This window comes from Amblyraja radiata, chromosome 29, assembly GCF_010909765.2.
Source record: "Amblyraja radiata isolate CabotCenter1 chromosome 29, sAmbRad1.1.pri, whole genome shotgun sequence".
NCBI classification, from domain to species: Eukaryota; Metazoa; Chordata; class Chondrichthyes; order Rajiformes; family Rajidae; genus Amblyraja; species Amblyraja radiata.
This window is the reverse complement of record NC_045984.1, coordinates 20,925,592-20,950,789: the sequence shown is the minus strand read 5'-3', so window position 1 is coordinate 20,950,789 and position 25,198 is coordinate 20,925,592. Positions and strand designations below refer to the sequence as shown.

The 25,198-nt window shown below is 39.0% G+C and overlaps 1 protein-coding gene across 1 annotated transcript in view; it reads left to right on the top strand.

Moving 5' to 3' along the window:
* Positions 1-25,198, top strand: part of LOC116989447 (mucin-16-like) — a 102,697-nt gene that overhangs the window by 2,502 nt on the left and 74,997 nt on the right. Inside the window, exons 3-13 of the mRNA XM_033046827.1 lie at positions 16,706-16,864; positions 17,181-17,339; positions 18,339-18,393; positions 19,344-19,447; positions 19,762-19,923; positions 20,336-20,452; positions 21,372-21,476; positions 22,341-22,507; positions 22,594-22,661; positions 24,784-24,953; positions 25,071-25,097. Of these exons, the coding sequence (XP_032902718.1) occupies positions 16,706-16,864; positions 17,181-17,339; positions 18,339-18,393; positions 19,344-19,447; positions 19,762-19,923; positions 20,336-20,452; positions 21,372-21,476; positions 22,341-22,507; positions 22,594-22,661; positions 24,784-24,953; positions 25,071-25,097 (1,293 nt within the window). The remainder of the gene's footprint in view (positions 1-16,705; positions 16,865-17,180; positions 17,340-18,338; positions 18,394-19,343; positions 19,448-19,761; positions 19,924-20,335; positions 20,453-21,371; positions 21,477-22,340; positions 22,508-22,593; positions 22,662-24,783; positions 24,954-25,070; positions 25,098-25,198) is intronic.

Here is a 25,198-nt window from a genome sequence, read left to right as displayed (position 1 = left end):
TAAATATGTTCCTTACACATCCAGTGAATAAGAATCATTACAGTACTACAAGTAAACATGGATTGGCCATGTGTCTTCCATGGCATATACTGTTGGCATATCTTCTGTCAAAAACACCACAGATTTTGTTTCCAAATTCTTTGGTCCCTTGAAAACACATGAGGCCTCTGCCAGAATATTTAAGAAAATTATCACTTTGATACAAAAAAAAAGCAAAATTGTAGTTCAATACAATCTCTGCCCTCCTGAGTTCTGTCTTTATATTTGCCTGAATCAAAAATCTCCACCTTTCCAGAAACCACTGTACCATCTACAAGTACAGAGGGAACTACAAAAGCTTCAAGCATCATAGCAGTTCCCACATCAACGACAATAGGAACAACTACAGGCAGCACTGGTGCATCTACAACAGAAGCTACCACCACCTTCACGACCACACCACTTACAACCATTGGTGAGTCCGGTAGGCAAGAGGAACGCAAAATAAATATGTTCCTTACACATCCAGTGAATAAGAATCATTACAGTAGAACAAGTAAACATAGATTGGCCATGTGTGTTCCATGACATATACTGTTGGCATATCTTCTGTCAAAAACACCACAGATTTTTTTTCCAAATTCTTTGGTCCCTTGAAAACAAATGCGGTGTACTTTCCAGAATATAAAAGAAAATTATCATGTTGATACAAAAAAAAGCAAAATTGTAGTTCAATACATTTTCTGCCCTAATGACACCAGTCTTTACATTTATCTGAATCAAAAATCTCCACCTTTCCAGAAACCACTGTACCATCTACAGGTACAGAGGCAACTACAACAGCTTCAAGCACCACATCAGTTCCCACATCAACGACAATAGAAACAACTACAGGCAGCACAAGTGCATCTACAACAGAAGCTACCACCACCTTCACGACCACACCACTTACAACCACTGGTGAGTCCGGTAGGCAAGAGGAATGCAAAATAAATATGTTCCTTACACATCCAGTGAATAAGAATCATTACAGTAGAACAAGTAAATAAACATTGGCCATATGTGTTCCATGGCATATACTGATGCATATCTTCTGTCAAAAACACCACAGATTTTTTTTCCAAATTCTTTGGTTCCTTTAAAACAAAGGCGGTCTACTTTCCAGAATATTTAAGAAAATTATCATGTTGATACAAAAAAAAGCAAAATTGTAGTTCAATACATTTTCTGCCCTAATGACTTCAGTCTTTAAATTTATCTGAATCAAAAATCTCCACCTTTCCAGAAACCACTGTACCATCTACAAGTACAGAGGCAACTACAACAGCTTCAAGCACCACATCGCTTCAACGGTGATGAAGTGTTTTGAACGGCTGGTCCTGGCCCACATTAAGTCCTCACTCCCATCCACTCTGGATCAGCATCAGTTTGCATATAGAGCTAATAGGTCAACGGAGGATGCCATCAACATAGCTCTACATTCTGCACTGACACATCGGGAGCGTCCTGGCTCATATGTGAGGATGTTATTTGTAGATTTTAGTTCTGCATTTAATACAATCATCCCCAGCAGAATGGTGGACAAACTGTCTGATCTGGGTGTTAATGCAATCACATGCGGATGGATTAAGGACTTTCTAACAGATCGCCCACAGACTGTCAGGATGGGGTCCAATTCTCCCCAGTCCTGACGCTCAGCACAGGAGCGCCACAAGGTTGTGTGCTGAGTCCCATCTTGTATACAATATACACTTATGACTGTATACTAACACACAGTACAAACAGGATCATCAAGTTTGCGGACGACACGACTGTGGTGGGACTGATAAACAACAACGACGAGTCTGCCTACAGGGATGAAGTCCAAAAACTGACTGTCTGGTGTACCAAAAACAACCTGGTACTCAACCCATCAAAGACAAAAGAGCTGGTCGTTGACTTCAGGAGGAAGAGGAGAGAGAAACCTGCTCCCTTATACATCAAAGGAGACATGGTGGAGAGAGTCACTGGCTTTAAGTTCCTGGGAATAAACATCTCCCAGGACCTCAAATGGCAAATGAACACCGTCACTCTCGTGAAGAAGTCACATCAGCGGCTGTATTTCCTGAGGTCTCTGCGGAGAGCAAACGTCTCACAGCCGCTGCTGTTGTCCTTCTACCGATGCGCCGTGGAGAGTATCCTCTCCTATGGAATCCTGGTGTGGTTTGCTAGCTGTACTGTGGCTGAGAGGAGGGCGTTGCAGGGAATTATAAAAACTGCGCAGAACATTACAAACGCCCAACTGCCCTCCTTGGATGACATATATAGGGCCCAATGCTTGCGCCGGGCCACAAATATCAAGCAGGACACATCCCACCCTGCCAACCACCTTTTTACTCTGCTACCCTCTGGGAGGCGATTCAGGACTCTGAAGGCTCGAACCGGTAGACAAAAAAATAGTTTCTACCCATGTGCGATAAAAGAGCTAAATTCCAACAGAGAATGCTGGGGAAGCAAAATGTAATTCCAAGAAATGCCGCCAAATTCTTTTAAATTCTTTTAAATTCTTTTAAAATACCTATTTATTTTTTACTAATAAGTGTACATATGTGTTAATGGTTGTCGTGTTTGTATTTTTTTTAACCGGAGGAGATGTAATGGAATTCCGTTGTACAGTATTGTGCAATGACAATAAACGTATTCATTCATTCATTCATCAGTTCCCACATCAACGACAATAGAAACAACAACAGGCAGCACAAGTGCATCTACAACAGAAGCTACCACCACCTTCACGACCACACCACTTACAACCATTGGTGAGTCCGGTAGGCAAGAGGAATGCAAAATAAATATGTTCCTTACACATCCAGTGAATAAGAATCATTACAGTAGAACAAGTAAACATGGATTGGCCATGTGTGTTCCATGGCATATACTGTTGGCATATCTTCTGTCAAAAACACCACAGATTTTTGTTCCAAATTCTTTGGTCCCTTGAAAACAAATGCGGTGTAATTTCCAGAATATATAAGAAAATTACCACTTTGATATTTTAAAAAAAGCAAAATTGTAGTTCAATACATTTTCTGCCCTAATGACACCAGTTTTTAAATTTTTCTGAATCAAAAATCTCCACCTTTCCAGAAACCACTGTACCATCTACAAGTACAGAGGCAACTACAACAGCTTCAAGCACCACATCAGTTCCCACATCAACGACAATAGAAACAACTACAGGCAGCACAAATGCATCTACAACAGAAGCTACCACCACCTTCACGACCACACCACTTACAACCACTGGTGAGTCCGGTAGGCAAGAGGAATGCAAAATAAATATGTTCCTTACACATCCAGTGAATAAGAATCATTACAGTACAACAAGTAAACATGGATTGGCCATGTGTGTTCCATGGCATATACTGTTGGCATATTTTCTGTAAAAACACCACAAATTTTTTTTCCCAAGTTCTTTGGTCCCTTGAAAACAAATGCGGTGAACCTCCTTGAATATTTAAGAAAATTATCATGTTGATACAAAAAAAAAAGCAAAATTGTAGTTAAATACATTTTCTGCCCTCCTGAATTCTGCCTTTAAATTTGCCTGAATCAAAAATCTCCACCTTTCCAGAAACCACTGTACCATCTACAAGTACAGCGGGAACTACAACAGCTTCAAGCACCACATCAGTTCCCACATCAACGACAATAGAAACAACAACAGGCAGCACAAGTGCATCTACAACAGAAGCTACCACCACCTTCACGACCACACCACTTACAACCATTGGTGAGTCCGGTAGGCAAGAGGAATGCAAAATAAATATGTTCCTTACACATCCAGTGAATAAGAATCATTACAGTAGAACAAGTAAACATGGATTGGCCATGTGTGTTCCATGGCATATACTGTTGGCATATCTTCTGTCAAAAACACCACAGATTTATTTTCCAAATTCTTTGGTCCCTTGAAAACAAATGCGGTGTAATTTCCAGAATATATAAGAAAATTATCATGTTGATACAAAAAAAAAGCAAAATTGTAGTTCAATACATTTTCTGCCCTAATGACACCAGTCTTTATATTTGCCTCAATCAAAAATCTCCACCTTTCCAGAAACCACTGTACCATCTACAAGTACAGAGGGAACTCAAACAGCTTCAAGCACCACATCAGTTCCCACATCAACGACAATAGAAACAACAACAGGCAGCACAAGTGCATCTACAACAGAAGCTACCACCACCTTCACGACCACACCACTTACAACCATTGGTGAGTCCGGTAGGCAAGAGGAATGCAAAATAAATATGTTCCTTACACATCCAGTGAATAAGAATCATTACAGTAGAACAAGTAAACATGGATTGGCCATGTGTGTTCCATGGCATATACTGTTGCATATCTTCTGTCAAAAACACCACAGATTGTGCTTCCAAAGTCTTTGGCCCATTAAAAACAAATGCGGCCCACTTCCCAGAGTATTCAAGAAAATTACCACTTTGATATTTTAAAAAAAGCAAAATTGTAGTTCAATACATTTTCTGCCCTAATGACACCAGTTTTTAAATTTTTCTGAATCAAAAATCTCCACCTTTCCAGAAACCACTGTACCATCTACAAGTACAGAGGCAACTACAACAGCTTCAAGCACCACATCAGTTCCCACATCAACGACAATAGAAACAACTACAGGCAGCACAAGTGCATCTACAACAGAAGCTACCACCACCTTCACGACCACACCACTTACAACCACTGGTGAGTCCGGTAGGCAAGAGGAATGCAAAATAAATATGTTCCTTACACATCCAGTGAATAAGAATCATTACAGTACAACAAGTAAACATGGATTGGCCATGTGTGTTCCATGGCATATACTGTTGGCATATTTTCTGTAAAAACACCACAAATTTTTTTTCCCAAGTTCTTTGGTCCCTTGAAAACAAATGCGGTGAACCTCCTTGAATATTTAAGAAAATTATCATGTTGATACAAAAAAAAGCAAAATTGTAGTTAAATACATTTTCTGCCCTCCTGAATTCTGCCTTTAAATTTGCCTGAATCAAAAATCTCCACCTTTCCAGAAACCACAGTACCATCTACAAGTACAGCAGGAACTACAACAGCTTCAAGCACCACATCAGTTCCCACATCAACGACAATAGAAACAACAACAGGCAGCACAAGTGCATCTACAACAGAAGCTACCACCACCTTCACGACCACACCACTTACAACCATTGGTGAGTCCGGTAGGCAAGAGGAATGCAAAATAAATATGTTCCTTACACATCCAGTGAATAAGAATCATTACAGTAGAACAAGTAAACATGGATTGGCCATGTGTGTTCCATGGCATATACTGTTGGCATATCTTCTGTCAAAAACACCACAGATTTATTTTCCAAATTCTTTGGTCCCTTGAAAACAAATGCGGTGTAATTTCCAGAATATATAAGAAAATTATCATGTTGATACAAAAAAAAAGCAAAATTGTAGTTCAATACATTTTCTGCCCTAATGACACCAGTCTTTATATTTGCCTCAATCAAAAATCTCCACCTTTCCAGAAACCACTGTACCATCTACAAGTACAGAGGGAACTCAAACAGCTTCAAGCACCACATCAGTTCCCACATCAACGACAATAGAAACAACAACAGGCAGCACAAGTGCATCTACAAAAGAAGCTACCACCACCTTCACGACCACACCACTTCCAACCACTAGTGAGTCCGGTAGGCAAGAGTAATGCAAAATAAATATGTTCCTTACACATCCAGTGAATAAGAATCATTACAGTAGAACAAGTAAATATGCATTGGCCATCTGTGTTCCATGGCATATACTGTTGCATATCTTCTGTCAAAAACACCACAGATTGTGCTTCCAAAGTCTTTGGCCCATTAAAAACAAATGCGGCCCACTTCCCAGAGTATTCAAGAAAATTACCACTTTGATATTTAAAAAAAAACAAAATTGTAGTTCAATACATTTTCTGCCCTAATGACACCAGTTTTTAAATTTTTCTGAATCAAAAATCTCCACCTTTCCAGAAACCACTGTACCATCTACAAGTACAGAGGCAACTACAACAGCTTCAAGCACCACATCAGTTCCCACATCAACGACAATAGAAACAACTACAGGCAGCACAAGTCCATCTACAACAGAAGCTACCACCACCTTCACGACCACACCACTTACAACGACTGGTGAGTCCGGTAGGCAAGAGGAATGCAAAATAAATATGTTCCTTACACATCCAGTGAATAAGAATCATTACAGTACAACAAGTAAACATGGATTGGCCATGTGTGTTCCATGGCATATGCTGTTGGCATATTTTCTGTAAAAACACCACAAATTTTTTTCCCCAAGTTCTTTGGTCCCTTGAAAACAAATGCGGTGAACCTCCTTGAATATTTAAGAAAATTATCATGTTGATACAAAAAAAAGCAAAATTGTAGTTAAATACATTTTCTGCCCTCCTGAATTCTGCCTTTAAATTTGCCTGAATCAAAAATCTCCACCTTTCCAGAAACCACTGTACCATCTACAAGTACAGCGGGAACTACAACAGCTTCAAGCACCACATCAGTTCCCACATCAACGACAATAGAAACAACAACAGGCAGCACAAGTGCATCTACAACAGAAGCTACCACCACCTTCACGACCACACCACTTACAACCATTGGTGAGTCCGGTAGGCAAGAGGAATGCAAAATAAATATGTTCCTTACACATCCAGTGAATAAGAATCATTACAGTAGAACAAGTAAACATGGATTGGCCATGTGTGTTCCATGGCATATACTGTTGGCATATCTTCTGTCAAAAACACCACAGATTTATTTTCCAAATTCTTTGGTCCCTTGAAAACAAATGCGGTGTAATTTCCAGAATATATAAGAAAATTATCATGTTGATACAAAAAAAAAGCAAAATTGTAGTTCAATACATTTTCTGCCCTAATGACACCAGTCTTTATATTTGCCTCAAGCAAAAATCTCCACCTTTCCAGAAACCACTGTACCATCTACAAGTACAGAGGGAACTCAAACAGCTTCAAGCACCACATCAGTTCCCACATCAACGACAATAGAAACAACAACAGGCAGCACAAGTGCATCTACAACAGAAGCTACCACCACCTTCACGACCACACCACTTACAACCATTGGTGAGTCCGGTAGGCAAGAGGAATGCAAAATAAATATGTTCCTTACACATCCAGTGAATAAGAATCATTACAGTAGAACAAGTAAACATGGATTGGCCATGTGTGTTCCATGGCATATACTGTTGGCATATCTTCTGTCAAAAACACCACAGATTTATTTTCCAAATTCTTTGGTCCCTTGAAAACAAATGCGGTGTAATTTCCAGAATATATAAGAAAATTATCATGTTGATACAAAAAAAAAGCAAAATTGTAGTTCAATACATTTTCTGCCCTAATGACACCAGTCTTTATATTTGCCTCCATCAAAAATCTCCACCTTTCCAGAAACCACTGTACCATCTACAAGTACAGAGGGAACTCAAACAGCTTCAAGCACCACATCAGTTCCCACATCAACGACAATAGAAACAACAACAGGCAGCACAAGTGCATCTACAACAGAAGCTACCACCACCTTCACGACCACACCACTTCCAACCACTGGTGAGTCCGGTAGGCAAGAGTAATGCAAAATAAATATGTTCCTTACACATCCAGTGAATAAGAATCATTACAGTAGAACAAGTAAATATGCATTGGCCATCTGTGTTCCATGGCATATACTGTTGCATATCTTCTGTCAAAAACACCTCAGATTGTGCTTCCAAAGTCTTTGGCCCATTAAAAACAAATGCGGCCCACTTCCCAGAGTATTCAAGAAAATTACCACTTTGATATTTTAAAAAAAGCAAAATTGTAGTTCAATACATTTTCTGCCCTAATGACACCAGTTTTTAAATTTTTCTGAATCAAAAATCTCCACCTTTCCAGAAACCACTGTACCATCTACAAGTACAGAGGCAACTACAACAGCTACAAGCACCACATCAGTTCCCACATCAACGACAATAGAAACAACTACAGGCAGCACAAGTGCATCTACAACCGAAGTTACCACCACCTTCACGACCACACCACTTCCAACCACTGGTGAGTCCGGTAGGCAAGAGTAATGCAAAATAAATATGTTCCTTACACATCCAGTGAATAAGAATCATTACAGTACAACAAGTAAACATGGATTGGCCATGTGTGTTCCATGGCATATACTGTTGGCATATTTTCTGTAAAAACACCACAAATTTTTTTTCCCAAGTTCTTTGGTCCCTTGAAAACAAATGCGGTGAACCTCCTTGAATATTTAAGAAAATTATCATGTTGATACCAAAAAAAGCAAAATTGTAGTTAAATACATTTTCTGCCCTCCTGAATTCTGCCTTTAAATTTGCCTGAATCAAAAATCTCCACCTTTCCAGAAACCAATGTACCATCTACAAGTACAGCGGGAACTACAACAGCTTCAAGCACCACATCAGTTCCCACATCAACGACAATAGAAACAACAACAGGCAGCACAAGTGCATCTACAACAGAAGCTACCACCACCTTCACGACCACACCACTTACAACCATTGGTGAGTCCGGTAGGCAAGAGGAATGCAAAATAAATATGTTCCTTACACATCCAGTGAATAAAAATCATTACAGTAGAACAAGTAAACATGGATTGGCCATGTGTGTTCCATGGCATATACTGTTGGCATATCTTCTGTCAAAAACACCACAGATTTATTTTCCTAAATTCTTTGGTCCCTTGAAAACAAATACGGTGTAATTTCCAGAATATATAAGAAAATTATCATGTTGATATTTAAAAAAAAGCAAAATTGTAGTTCAATACATTTTCTGCCCTAATGACACCAGTTTTTAAATTTATCTGAATCAAAAATCTCCACCTTTCCAGAAACCACTGTACCATCTACAAGTACAGAGGCAACTACAACAGCTTCAAGCACCACATCAGTTCCCACATCAACGACAATAGAAACAACTACAGGCAGCACAAGTGCATCTACAACCGAAGCTACCACCACCTTCACGACCACACCACTTACAACCACTGGTGAGTCCGGTAGGCAAGAGGAATGCAAAATAAATATGTTCCTTACACATCCAGTGAATAAGAATCATTACAGTACAACAAGTAAACATGGATTGGCCATGTGTGTTCCATGGCATATACTGATTGCATATCTTCTGTCAAAAACACCACAGATTTTTTTTCCAAATTCTTTGGTTCCTTTAAAACAAATGCGGTCTACTTTCCAGAATATTTAAGAAAATTATCATGTTGATACAAAAAAAAGCAAAATTGTAGTTCAATACATTTTCTGCCCTAATGACACCAGTCTTTATATTTGCCTCAATCAAAAATCTCCACCTTTCCAGAAACCACTGTACCATCTACAAGTACAGAGGGAACTCAAACAGCTTCAAGCACCACATCAGTTCCCACATCAACGACAATAGAAACAACAACAGGCAGCACAAGTGCATCTACAACAGAAGCTACCACCACCTTCACGACCACACCACTTCCAACCACTGGTGAGTCCGGTAGGCAAGAGTAATGCAAAATAAATATGTTCCTTACACATCCAGTGAATAAGAATCATTACAGTACAACAAGTAAACATGGATTGGCCATGTGTGTTCCATGGCATATACTGTTGGCATATTTTCTGTAAAAACACCACAAATTTTTTTTCCCAAGTTCTTTGGTCCCTTGAAAACAAATGCGGTGAACCTCCTTGAATATTTAAGAAAATTATCATGTTGATACAAAAAAAAGCAAAATTGTAGTTAAATACATTTTCTGCCCTAATGACACCAGTTTTTAAATTTGCCTGAATCAAAAATCTCCACCTTTCCAGAAACCACTGTACCATCTACAAGTACAGAGGCAACTACAACAGCTTCAAGCACCACATCAGTTCCCACATCAACGACAATAGAAACAACTACAGGCAGCACAAGTGCATCTACAACCGAAGCTACCACCACCTTCACGACCACACCACTTACAACCACTGGTGAGTCCGGTAGGCAAGAGGAATGCAAAATAAATATGTTCCTTACACATCCAGTGAATAAGAATCATTACAGTACAACAAGTAAACATGGATTGGCCATGTGTGTTCCATGGCATATACTGATTGCATATCTTCTGTCAAAAACACCACAGATTTTTTTTCCAAATTCTTTGGTTCCTTTAAAACAAATGCGGTCTACTTTCCAGAATATTTAAGAAAATTATCATGTTGATACAAAAAAAAGCAAAATTGTAGTTCAATACATTTTCTGCCCTAATGACACCAGTCTTTATATTTGCCTCAATCAAAAATCTCCACCTTTCCAGAAACCACTGTACCATCTACAAGTACAGAGGGAACTCAAACAGCTTCAAGCACCACATCAGTTCCCACATCAACGACAATAGAAACAACAACAGGCAGCACAAGTGCATCTACAACAGAAGCTACCACCACCTTCACGACCACACCACTTCCAACCACTGGTGAGTCCGGTAGGCAAGAGTAATGCAAAATAAATATGTTCCTTACACATCCAGTGAATAAGAATCATTACAGTACAACAAGTAAACATGGATTGGCCATGTGTGTTCCATGGCATATACTGTTGGCATATTTTCTGTAAAAACACCACAAATTTTTTTTCCCAAGTTCTTTGGTCCCTTGAAAACAAATGCGGTGAACCTCCTTGAATATTTAAGAAAATTATCATGTTGATACAAAAAAAAGCAAAATTGTAGTTAAATACATTTTCTGCCCTCCTGAATTCTGCCTTTAAATTTGCCTGAATCAAAAATCTCCACCTTTCCAGAAACCACTGTACCATCTACAAGTACAGCGGGAACTACAACAGCTTCAAGCACCACATCAGTTCCCACATCAACGACAATAGAAACAACAACAGGCAGCACAAGTGCATCTACAACAGAAGCTACCACCACCTTCACGACCACACCACTTACAACCATTGGTGAGTCCGGTAGGCAAGAGGAATGCAAAATAAATATGTTCCTTACACATCCAGTGAATAAGAATCATTACAGTAGAACAAGTAAACATGGATTGGCCATGTGTGTTCCATGGCATATACTGTTGGCATATCTTCTGTCAAAAACACCACAGATTTATTTTCCTAAATTCTTTGGTCCCTTGAAAACAAATGCGGTGTAATTTCCAGAATATATAAGAAAATTATCATGTTGATACAAAAAAAAAGCAAAATTGTAGTTCAATACATTTTCTGCCCTAATGACACCAGTCTTTATATTTGCCTCAATCAAAAATCTCCACCTTTCCAGAAACCACTGTACCATCTACAAGTACAGAGGGAACTCAAACAGCTTCAAGCACCACATCAGTTCCCACATCAACGACAATAGAAACAACAACAGGCAGCACAAGTGCATCTACAACAGAAGCTACCACCACCTTCACGACCACACCACTTCCAACCACTGGTGAGTCCGGTAGGCAAGAGTAATGCAAAATAAATATGTTCCTTACACATCCAGTGAATAAGAATCATTACAGTAGAACAAGTAAATATGCATTGGCCATATGTGTTCCATGGCATATACTGTTGCATATCTTCTGTCAAAAACACCACAGATTGTGCTTCCAAATTCTTTGGCCCCTTAAAAACAAATGCGGCCTACTTCCCAGAGTATTCAAGAAAATTACCACTTTGATATTTAAAAAAAAGCAAAATTGTAGTTCAATACATTTTCTGCCCTAATGACACCAGTTTTTAAATTTATCTGAATCAAAAATCTCCACCTTTCCAGAAACCACTGTACCATCTACAAGTACAGAGGCAACTACAACAGCTTCAAGCACCACATCAGTTCCCACATCAACGACAATAGAAACAACTACAGGCAGCACAAGTGCATCTACAACCGAAGCTACCACCACCTTCACGACCACACCACTTACAACCACTGGTGAGTCCGGTAGGCAAGAGGAATGCAAAATAAATATGTTCCTTACACATCCAGTGAATAAGAATCATTACAGTACAACAAGTAAACATGGATTGGCCATGTGTGTTCCATGGCATATACTGATTGCATATCTTCTGTCAAAAACACCACATGATTTTTTTTCCAAATTCTTTGGTTCCTTTAAAACAAATGCGGTCTACTTTCCAGAATATTTAAGAAAATTATCATGTTGATACAAAAAAAAGCAAAATTGTAGTTCAATACATTTTCTGCCCTAATGACACCAGTCTTTATATTTGCCTCAATCAAAAATCTCCACCTTTCCAGAAACCACTGTACCATCTACAAGTACAGAGGGAACTCAAACAGCTTCAAGCACCACATCAGTTCCCACATCAACGACAATAGAAACAACAACAGGCAGCACAAGTGCATCTACAACAGAAGCTACCACCACCTTCACGACCACACCACTTCCAACCACTGGTGAGTCCGGTAGGCAAGAGTAATGCAAAATAAATATGTTCCTTACACATCCAGTGAATAAGAATCATTACAGTACAACAAGTAAACATGGATTGGCCATGTGTGTTCCATGGCATATACTGTTGGCATATTTTCTGTAAAAACACCACAAATTTTTTTTCCCCAAGTTCTTTGGTCCCTTGAAAACAAATGCGGTGAACCTCCTTGAATATTTAAGAAAATTATCATGTTGATACCAAAAAAAGCAAAATTGTAGTTAAATACATTTTCTGCCCTCCTGAATTCTGCCTTTAAATTTGCCTGAATCAAAAATCTCCACCTTTCCAGAAACCACTGTACCATCTACAAGTACAGCGGGAACTACAACAGCTTCAAGCACCACATCAGTTCCCACATCAACGACAATAGAAACAACAACAGGCAGCACAAGTGCATCTACAACAGAAGCTACCACCACCTTCACGACCACACCACTTACAACCATTGGTGAGTCCGGTAGGCAAGAGGAATGCAAAATAAATATGTTCCTTACACATCCAGTGAATAAGAATCATTACAGTAGAACAAGTAAACATGGATTGGCCATGTGTGTTCCATGGCATATACTGTTGGCATATCTTCTGTCAAAAACACCACAGATTTATTTTCCTAAATTCTTTGGTCCCTTGAAAACAAATGCGGTGTAATTTCCAGAATATATAAGAAAATTATCATGTTGATACAAAAAAAAAGCAAAATTGTAGTTCAATACATTTTCTGCCCTAATGACACCAGTCTTTATATTTGCCTCAATCAAAAATCTCCACCTTTCCAGAAACCACTGTACCATCTACAAGTACAGAGGGAACTCAAACAGCTTCAAGCACCACATCAGTTCCCACATCAACGACAATAGAAACAACAACAGGCAGCACAAGTGCATCTACAACAGAAGCTACCACCACCTTCACGACCACACCACTTCCAACCACTGGTGAGTCCGGTAGGCAAGAGTAATGCAAAATAAATATGTTCCTTACACATCCAGTGAATAAGAATCATTACAGTAGAACAAGTAAATATGCATTGGCCATATGTGTTCCATGGCATATACTGTTGCATATCTTCTGTCAAAAACACCACAGATTGTGCTTCCAAATTCTTTGGCCCCTTAAAAACAAATGCGGCCTACTTCCCAGAGTATTCAAGAAAATTACCACTTTGATATTTAAAAAAAAGCAAAATTGTAGTTCAATACATTTTCTGCCCTAATGACTTCAGTCTTTAAATTTATCTGAATCAAAAATCTCCACCTTTCTAGAAACCACTGTACCATCTACAAGTACCGAGGGCAACTACAACAGCTTCAAGCACCACATCAGTTCCCACATCAACGACAATAGAAACAACAACAGGCAGCACAAGTGCATCTACAACAGAAGCTACCACCACCTTCACGACCACACCACTTACAACCACTGGTGAGTCCGGTAGGCAAGAGGAATGCAAAATAAATATGTTCCTTACATATCCAGTGAATAAGCATCATTACAGTACAACAAGTAAACATGGATTGGCCATGTGTGTTCCATGGCATATACTGATTGCATATCTTCTGTCAAAAACACCACTGATTTTTTTTCCAAATTCTTTGGTTCCTTTAAAACAAATGCGGTCTACTTTCCAGAATATTTAAGAAAATTATCATGTTGATACAAAAAAAAGCAAAATTGTAGTTCAATACATTTTCTGCCCTAATGACTTCAGTCTTTAAATTTATCTGAATCAAAAATCTCCACCTTTCCAGAAACCACTGTACCATCTACAAGTACCGAGGGAACTACAACAGCTTCAAGCACCACATCAGTTCCCACATCAACGACAATAGAAACAACAACAGGCAGCACAAGTGCATCTACAACAAAGCTACCACCACCTTCACGACCACACCACTTACAACCACTGGTGAGTCCGGTAGGCAAGAGGAATGCAAAATAAATATGTTCCTTACATATCCAGTGAATAAGAATCATTACAGTACAACAAGTAAACATGGATTGGCCATGTGTGTTCCATGGCATATACTGATTGCATATCTTCTGTCAAAAACACCACAGATTTTTTTTCCAAATTCTTTGGTTCCTTTAAAACAAAGGCGGTCTACTTTCCAGAATATTTAAGAAAATTATCATGTTGATACAAAAAAAAGCAAAATTGTAGTTCAATACATTTTCTGCCCTAATGACTTCAGTCTTTAAATTTATCTGAATCAAAAATCTCCACCTTTCCAGAAACCACTGTACCATCTACAAGTACCGAGGGAACTACAACAGCTTCAAGCACCACATCAGTTCCCACATCAACGACAATAGAAACAACAACAGGCAGCACAAGTGCATCTACAACAGAAGCCACCACCACCTTCACGACCACACCACTTACAACCACTGGTGAGTCCGGTAGGCAAGAGTAATGCAAAATAAATATATTCCTTACACATTCAGTGAATAAGAATCATTACAGTACAACAAGTAAACATGGATTGGCCATGTGTGTTCCATGGCATATACTGTTGGCATATCTTCTGTCAAAAACACCACAGATTTTTTTTCCAAGTTCTTTACTCCCTTGAAAACAAATGCGGTGAACCTCCTTGAATATTTAAGAAAATTATCATGTTGATACAAAAAAAAGCAAAATTATAGTTCAATACATTTTCTGCCCTAATGACACCAGTCTTTAAATTTATCTGAATCAAAAATCTCCATCTTTCCAGAAACCACTGTACCATCTACAAGTACAGAGGGAACTACAACAGCTTCAAGCACCACATCAGTTGCCACATCAACGACAATAGAAATAACAACAGGCAGCACAAGTGCATCTACAACAGAAGCTACCACCACCTTCACGACCACACCACTTACAACCACTGGTGAGTCCGGTAGGCAAGAGTAGTGCAAAATAAATAGGTTCCTTACACATCCAGTGAATAAGAATCATTACCGTTGAACAAGTAAATATGGATTGGCCATGTATGTTCCATGGCATATACTGATTGCATATCTTCTGTCAAAAACACCACAGATTTTTTTTCCAAATTCTTTGGTCCCTTGAAAACAAATGCGGTGTAATTTCCAGAATATATAAGAAATTATCATGTTGATACAAAAAAAAAGCAAAATTGTAGTTCAATACATTTTCTGCCCTAATGACACAAGTCTTTAAATTTATCTGAATCAAAAATCTCCACCTTTCCAGAAACCACTGTACCATCTACAAGTACAGAGGGAACTACAACAGCTTCAAGCACCACATCAGTTCCCACATCAACGACAATAGAAACAACAGCAGGCAGCACAAGTGCATCTACAACAGAAGCTACCACCACTTTCACGACCACACCGCTTACAACCACTGGTGAGTCCGGTAGGCAAGAGTAATGCAAAATAAATATGTTCCTTACACATCCAGTGAATAAGAATCATTACAGTAGAACAAGTAAATATGCATTGGCCATATGTGTTCCATGGCATATACTGTTGCATATCTTCTGTCAAAAACACCACAGATTGTGCTTCCAAAGTCTTTGGCCCCTTAAAAACAAATGCGGCCCACTTCCCAGAGTATTCAAGAAAATTACCACTTTGATATTTTAAAAAAAGCAAAATTGTAGTTCAATACATTTTCTGCCCTAATGACACAAGTCTTTAAATTTATCTGAATCAAAAATCTCCACCTTTCCAGAAACCACTGTACCATCTACAAGTACAGAGGGAACTACAACAGCTTCAAGCACCACATCAGTTCCCACATCAACGACAATAGAAACAACAGCAGGCAGCACAAGTGCATCTACAACAGAAGCTACCACCACCTTCACGACCACACCACTTACAACCACTGGTGAGTCCGGTAGGCAAGAGAAATGCAAAATAAATATGTTCCTTACACATCCAGTGAATAAGAATCATTACAGCAGAACAAGTTAACATGGATTGGCCATGTGTGTTCTATGGCATGTACTGTTGGGATATCTTCTGTCAAAAACACCACAGATTTTGTTTCCAAATGCTTTTGTCTCTTGAAAACTTATGCGGCCTACCAGCCAGGATATTCCACAAATTATCACGTTGATACTAAAATATGCAAAATTACAATTCAATGTATTTTCTCCCCGAAAGATTCAAGTCTTTAAATTTACTTGAACCTAAAATCTCCACCTTTCCAGCAACCACTCTACCATCTACAAGTACGGAAGCAACTACAACAGCTTCAAGCACCACATCAGTTCCCATAACAGCGGCAATAGAAACAACTCCAGGCAGCTCAAGTGCATCTACAACAGAAGCTACCACCACCTTCACATCCACACAACTTGCAACCACTGGTGAGCCCATTATGCCAAAGTAATTCAAAATAAATCTGTTCCTTACACATCCAGAGAATAAGAATCATTGCAATTTGAACAAGTTAACATGTATATGCCATATGACTTATGCTGCCGGCATATCATCTGTCAAAAACAGCATACGTGATGTTTCCAAATTCTTTGATCTCTTGAAACATGTGTGGTCTACTTCCCAGAATATTCAACAAATGATCATGTTGATATAAAAAGACGCTACATTAGAATTCAATACATTTTGTGCCCTTAAGATTCCAGTCCTTAAATTTACCTGCACCAAAAATCTCCATCTTTCCAGAAACTACTGTACCATCCTCAAGTACAGAGTCAATTCCAATAGCATCAAGCACCACATCAGTTCCCACATCAACGACAATAGAAACAACAACAGGCAGCACAAGTGCATCTACAACAGAAGCTACCACCACCTTCACGACCACACCACTTACAACCACTGGTGAGTCCGGTAGGCAAGAGGAATGCAAAATAAATTTGTTCCTTACACATCCAGTGAATAAGAATCTTTACAATAGAACAAGATAACATGGATTGGCCATGTGTGTTCTATGGCATATACTGTTACATATTTTCTGCCAAAAACACCACAGATTTTGTTTCCAAATTCTTTGGACCCTTGAAAACACATGCGGCCTTCTGCCAGAATATTCAAGAAAATTATCACGTTGATAATAGCACAGAGGCAACTACAACAGCTTCAAGCGCCACATCAGTTCCCACTTCAACGACAATAGAAACAACTACAGGCAGCACAAGTACATCTGTGGTCACAGTTTAAGGATAAGGGGGAAATCTTTTAGGACCGAGATGAGGAAAACATTTTTCACACAGAGAGTGGTGAATCTCTGGAATTCTCTGCAACAGAAGGTAGTTTAGGCCAGTTTATTGGCTATATTTAAGAGGGATGTGGCCCTTGTGGCTAAAGGGATCAGGAGGTATGGAGAGAAGGCAGGTTCAGGATACTGTTGGATAATCAGCCATGATCATATTGAATGGTGGTGCTGGCTCAAAGGGCCAAATGGCCTACTCCTGCACCTATTTTCTATGTTTCTATGTTTCTATCTACAACAGAAGCTACAACCACCTTCACGACCACACCACTTACAACTTCTGGTGAGTCCAGTATGCAAGAGTAATGCAAAATAAATATGTTCCTTACACATCCAGTGAATAAGAATCATTACAGCAGAACAAGTTAACATGGATTGGCCATGCGTGTTCTATGGCATGTACTGTTGGGATATCTTCTGTCAAAAACACCACAGATTTTGTTTCCAAATGCTTTTGTCTCTTGAAAACTTATGCGGCCTACCAGCCAGGATATTCCACAAATTATCACGTTGATACAAAAATATGCAAAATTACAATTCAATGTATTTTCTCCCCGAAAGACTCAAGTCTTTAAATTTACTTGAACCTAAAATCTCCACCTTTCCAGCAACCACTCTACCATCTACAAGTACGGAAGCAACTACAACAGCTTCAAGCACCACATCAGTTCCCATAACAGAAACAACTCCAAGCAGCTCAAGTGCATCTACAACAGAAGCTACCACCACCTTCACATCCACACAACTTGCAACCACTGGTGAGCCCATTATGCCAAAGTAATTCAAAATAAATCTGTTCCTTACACATCCAGAGAATAAGAATCATTGCAAATTGAACAAGTTAACATGTATATGCCATATGACTTATGCTGCCGGCATATCATCTGTCAAAAACAGCATACATGATGTTTCCAAATTCTTTGATCTCTTGAAACATGTGTGGTCTACTTCCCAGAATATTCAACAAATGATCATGTTGATATAAAAAGACGCTACATTAGAATTCAATACATTTTGTGCCCTTAAGATTCCAGTCCTTAAATTTACCTGCACCAAAAATCTCCATCTTTCCAGAAACTACTGTACCATCCTCAAGTACAGAGTCAATTCCAATAGCATCAAGCACGACATCAGTTCCCACATCAACGACAGTAGAAACAACAACAGGCAGCACCAGTGCATCTACAACAGAAGCTACCGCCACCTTCACGACCACACCACTTACAACCACTGGTGAGTCCGTCATGCCAGAGTAACGCAAAATAAATCAGTTCCTTACACATCCAGTGAATAAGAATTATTACAAATAGAACAAGTTAACATGGATTGGTCAAGTGTGTTCCATGGCATATGCTGTTGGCATATCATCTGTCTAATACAGCACACATAATGTTTCCAAATTCTTTGGTCTCTTGATAACACATGTGGTCTACATCCAGAATATACCACAAATTATCACGTTGATACAAAAAGATGCCAAATTGCAATGCAATGCATTTTCTGCACTGAAGATTGCAATGTTTACATTTACCTGAATCTAAAATCTCCATCTTTCCAGAAACCACTGTACCATCCACAAGTACAGAGTCAATTCCACTAGCATCAAGCACGACATCAGTTCCCACATCAACGACAATAGAAACAAATACAGGCAGCACCAGTGCATCTACAACAGAAGCTACCACCACCTTTACGACCACACAACCTACAACCAATGGTGAGTCTAGTATGCCAGAGTAATGCAAAATAAATCTGTTCCTTACACATCCTGTGAATAAAAACCATTTCAAATTAACATGGAATGACCATGCATATTCTTTGACATATGCGACTGGTGTATCTTCAATCTAAAACACCACAGCTGATTCTTCTAAATGTTTTGTTCTCTTGAAAACACATGCATCCATCTTCCCAGACTAGTCAACAAATTATCACGTTGTTCCAAAAACATGCTCATGCAGCTCAATGCATCTCCATCAGTTGCGCTTCAAGGCCTTAAACTTATCTGAACCTCAAATTCCAATATTACAGAGACTATTGAAACATCGACAAGTACAGAGGCACCTACCACAGCGACAAAAACTACATCAGCTCCCACACCAGCAGCAATAGAAACAACAACTACTGGCAGCACGAGTGCACCAACAACTGAAGCTACAACCGGCTCAACAACAATAGCACCTACTACCATCGGTCAGTATAGTATTCTGGTGTATATGTTCACTTCCCATCGTAAATGTGAAATGTTTTCAATGAAGCCACTGAACATAGAGTTAGCATATCTTCCTTCATAGCCACTAAGAGAGTTTATGCTAATATGTCTGTACAAATAAGCAGACTGACTTATTTACCAGTGTAAATTAGTCTCAATAAGAATTATTAGAAATGCAACAAATTAATAGGAATTTTCCCCTTCATATTTCCCTTGATATGCAGCAATGACAATAGTAGAAAATAATTTAACGCTTCCAGTTGTTAAAATGGTCATAGGGCTGTATTTACCAGTGTACTGAACAAATTATCCACAGGCAACACTAACTGCAAATGCAGAACAATGCATTCCTTTGTTTCAATTTGTTTCAACATAAAATATTCCTTATTCTAGATGCCACTGTATCATCTCCAAGTACGGAGGCAGCAATAACGATAATAAGCACAACGTCAGCCACCACATCAACGACAACAAGAACTGCCTCCACTACAAAACCAACTGCAACCAGTGGTAAGTGCTGTATCTGAGTGTAATTCAAGATGCCAATGTCTGTAAATCTGAAATATTTCACTGGAAGCAACTGAACATAGTTGATGTTATGTTGGGATATCTTCTTTCAAAATCGCTGCTGATAACATTCACAACTACTTTTGAATTTCCAATAGTATTCAACAAATTATCTCGTTTAAATGTATCTCAACATGAAATCCCCCCTATTCCAGAATCCACTCGAACATTAAACAAATTACCTCCAAGTAATGCAAAACTGCAATTACAGACCATTGAATCTCTACATTTATCATCCAGTCTTTATGTTACAGAGTGATGGGAAATAACCTCTGTTCATTACACATCCTGTGAATAAGAAGCATAATTGCTCCAACAACTTAACATGATGCCACATTACCCTTTCTAAACACTGTGGACAATAGTTTTCTTTAGTTTTTTTTTACAACAAACAAATAGGCTCTTTGTCCCACCAAGTCCACTCTTACCATCGATCATGCGTTCACACTGCTATGTTATCCCGCACTCTCATCCACTCTCATCTCTACACACCCGTGGCAATTTATAAAATCCAATTAACCTACAAACCTGCACATCTTTGGGATATGGGAGGAACTGGAGCATTTGGAGGAAACCCACCCAGTTGCAGGGGAAAAGTGCAAACTCTATACAGACAGTACCTGAGGTCAGGGTCGAACCCAGGTCTCTGCACAGGAAGTCTGCTAACTGCACCACTGTGCCACCCTATATCTGCAAGTATACTTCCATTTATTTGGAAGTTTACCAGACCATTGCATATTTACCAGACTATTCAACCAACTATCACCTAGCAACACTAAACTGCTATTGCAGCTCAATGTATTTTCGCATGTTACCATCCCATCATTCAACTTGTCTCAACATGGAATCTCCCATATTCTAGAAACAACTGAAACGTCTTCCACGTCCATTCAAACCTCTACCAGTTTACAGGGATCAAGCTCAGCAGCAACAGTGACCTCCAGTGAAGCACCTAACCCTATAACAGGTAAGAATAAAGTGCAATAGATTGATAGAGAGATTCTGCCAATTGCCGTGGGATTTTTGTCTAAATGTAACATTTGTATAAAATCATTAAATACTTTCATTTCATTTAAAATATCCCGACGGTTTACAAATATATAATTCTGAGTCTAACCTGTGCTCTAGCGCTATTAAGCATCAGCACTAACCATGATCCATTGCGTTCTCTCCCCCCCCTCCCCCCCCCCCTCCCCGGCACCCGTCCCCCTGCCCCCCTGGCCCCCTGTCCCTCTGGCCCTCCGTCTCCCCCCCCCCCACCCCCCCGCCCCCACCCCCCCCCCCCCGCCCCCACCCCCCCCCCCCCGTACCCTTCCCCACCACACTGCCAAATTGGAGGACTGCACTACACAATCGACCCTGATCCGATGTGATCCCTAATTCATTTAAAAAGCTGAGCCTTATTTTACAGAGATGGCAGGCTGCGAGTGGGCATAGAAACCATTTAAAATGGAACTAAGAGCGGGTTGTTCTGTATTTATCCCCAGTAAAATCAATGCATTGTTATGATTGTAGGAGAATCAGACAAATTGGAACATGACTATTTAGGAAAGTTATTCTTGTTCAACTTGTTCAACTTGTGACCTGCATATTGTACACCAAGAATGATCCACTTTAATTTGTCACCATCTTGATGATTTGTCACCACCATGAACAAGGTTGAATCTTTGAAGAAAAACAGGCACAAAGTGCTAGAGTAACTCAGTGCATCAAGCAGCATCTCTGGAGAAAATGGATAGGTGACGTTTCGGGTCGGGACTCTTTTTCAGACTGATTGTATTAAGGAGAGTGTAAAAATGTTTAACTTCATTTTGCTTTGTATCTCTTTCAGATATAGTGGAACCCCCGATAGTACCAGTTACGGTAATAATAATTGAAAAAGATCGGATGAAACTATTTAACGTCACCTTCAATGTGTTCAAACTGCCATTCACACCAAGTCTCCAAAATCTCAGTTCCCCATTGTACATCATCGAATCAGCGAACATTATTAATGAGGTAAACATAATCTTTATGATTATGATCGAGAATAATACATTTAATTATACTTTACATACTAAAATGAAAATTTTAATTTCCAACAGCTGAATAATCTGTTTGCGAATAGCAGTGTAAATTCAACATTTTTAAGGTGTCAGTCTGCATCTTTCCGGTAAGAAAATAATAATTTCTTTGACAATTTCAAGATAACATGAATGTAAACCTATATCAATGCTCAAACAGCATGCAATTATTAAATAATACTAAATAGCAAGTCATAGTAAGAAAATTCTACTCTCACATTCATAGCCTGGTGTTTGCACGAGTTATGGACTAGTTTATCTACAATAACTGATAAATTATTGTAAATATTATTTTGCATCTAATAAACCTGTTACATGTAAGAGTTTCATTTTGCTTCAATTGTGGTGGGTATGACAAATAAACACTTTCATTGTCTCTCTTTAACACTATCATGGTCTAGTTTACTTAGAATATTAGATGATATATTGTACTTTTTTTAAAAACAAATGTACTTGTAGAAAATAAGTTTCATTGTTCTAGTTAGTTTCTCGTGTACATGCCAAGTTAACTCTGAGGAGTTGATTCCCTCACTGTATTGTCATGCTCAAGAGACGATTTGGATCTTGTTAGTTAGTACTGACATTTCTGATTCAAATACATTTTTTACATTTAAATAACATTAATTTGGGGCTTCCAAACAAACTCAAACACGTAGGATGTACTCAGCTTTAGAAAGTCCCAATATGTCAGTTGATTTCATCTCCGACCCTCGCCTGGAGTTTATTAGACTCCACTCCTAATAAGAGCACCAAGTATTTTGCTTGAATTTAACCTCCTTAATGTGGTGTCGGGTGTGAAATAGGATTAGAGAAGCAATTCTGTCAATGGGGATTCTATCAATGGCGACCCCCCTGTCAATTGGGATTATAATAAACATAAAAAATTATAAAAGGACTGGACAAGCTAGATGCAGGAAAAATGTTCCCAATGTTGGGCGAGTCCAGAACCAGGGGCCACAGTCTTAGAATAAAGGGGAGGTCATTTAAGACTGAGGTGAGAAAAAACTTTTTCACCTAGAGAGTTGTGTATTTATGGAATTCCCTGCCACAGAAGGCAGTGTAGGCCAAATCACTGGAGGGATTTAAGAGAGAGTTAGATAGAGCTCTAGGGGCTAGTGGAGTCAAGGAATATGGGGAGAAGGCAGGCACGGGTTATTGATAGGGGACGATCAGCCATGATCACAATCAATGGCGTTGCTGGCTCGAAGGGTCGAATGGCCTCCTCCTGCTCCTATTTTGTATGTTTCTATGTTTCTATAGAGCAACAAATTCGAATGCAAAGGAAAAGATAAGTTTCTTGTTAACTTACATTCTTAGGGTTAATTTAGCTAACGATATTCCATTTTTTAAACATTTCATCAACTTTATTTTGGTTGTAAATCATTTTCTGAAATTTTCATTATTTTTAAACATCTTGGGAGATCTGAGAAATGTACGGCCTACTGAAACTCACTCACGTAGTTGACAGCCAATATAACCAGAGACAGAACTTTGCGTGATGTTAAAGGTTGAGGAGTGTTTGCTGGTGGGGCATGTTCACTGTGCCTCTTGAGACCCCACCATTTTGGCTGGTATAGTTTTTTGTTTTAGAGATACAATGTGGAAACAGGCCTATCAGCTCAACAAGTCCATGTCAACCAATGATCATCCATTAAACACTAGTTCTATGTTATCTCAATATTCTCGTCCACTCCCTACACATTAAGTGCAACTTACAGAGGTTCTATACCCTACAAATATGCACGAACAACCGGAGGATACCCATGCAGCCCCTGAGCGAATGTACACCCAGAGAGCACCGTGGATTAAACCCGGATGTCTGGTGGTATGAGGCAGCATCTCGACCAGCTGCACCACTGTGCCATTCTTTCCCCAGGATTCCTTGGGTCAGGAGACCTGGCAATTTGGTCATTTGGAAGGTAATAGGCAAAGTTACCAGGCAAGTGGAAAGGCCCATCAGGCTCTGGTGCAACTTGCAACTTAATTTTAATGAAGAAAAATAATTACATGGAAAACAGAAAGTATTGAAAATATTCAGCTGGACAGACAACATGTCATGACCGAAACAAATCCAGGATCTGTTCATTTTAGAAATCAATTCATTAATTATTTATACAGGAATATATCTTTCTAGCTGTAACAGAATTCAATTATTTGATATTAGGTAGAAAGGTTTTAAGCTAATTAACACCTGCTCTTTGTCCATTACAGTCCAGCAAGTGATGGCAATACTACAGTGGAGGCAATCTGTGTCTTCAAATTCCTTATTTCAAGCCAACCAGTTGATGAAGTTCAGATTTACCATGCATTTCAGAACGACACAGAAGACATCACCACTTTGGGATCATATTCATTGGATAACAACAGCCTATTTGTGAATGGTACATCTTAATATTAATAAAATTTCTATTTAATTGTATTAAAACTGTTATCTGATAATATTTTACTTTGTATGTGTTTTCTTACCCAGCAATATAACTATTCTCTTGTTTTTGCAGGTTACCATGAACCAAGACCTACAACCAGTGAGTACCATTTGTAATTCTATATTTTACTAAATGTTCTTTTATAGTGAATATCAACAGTAAATATTCTTTACCAAACATTGAATAAATATTGTCACATG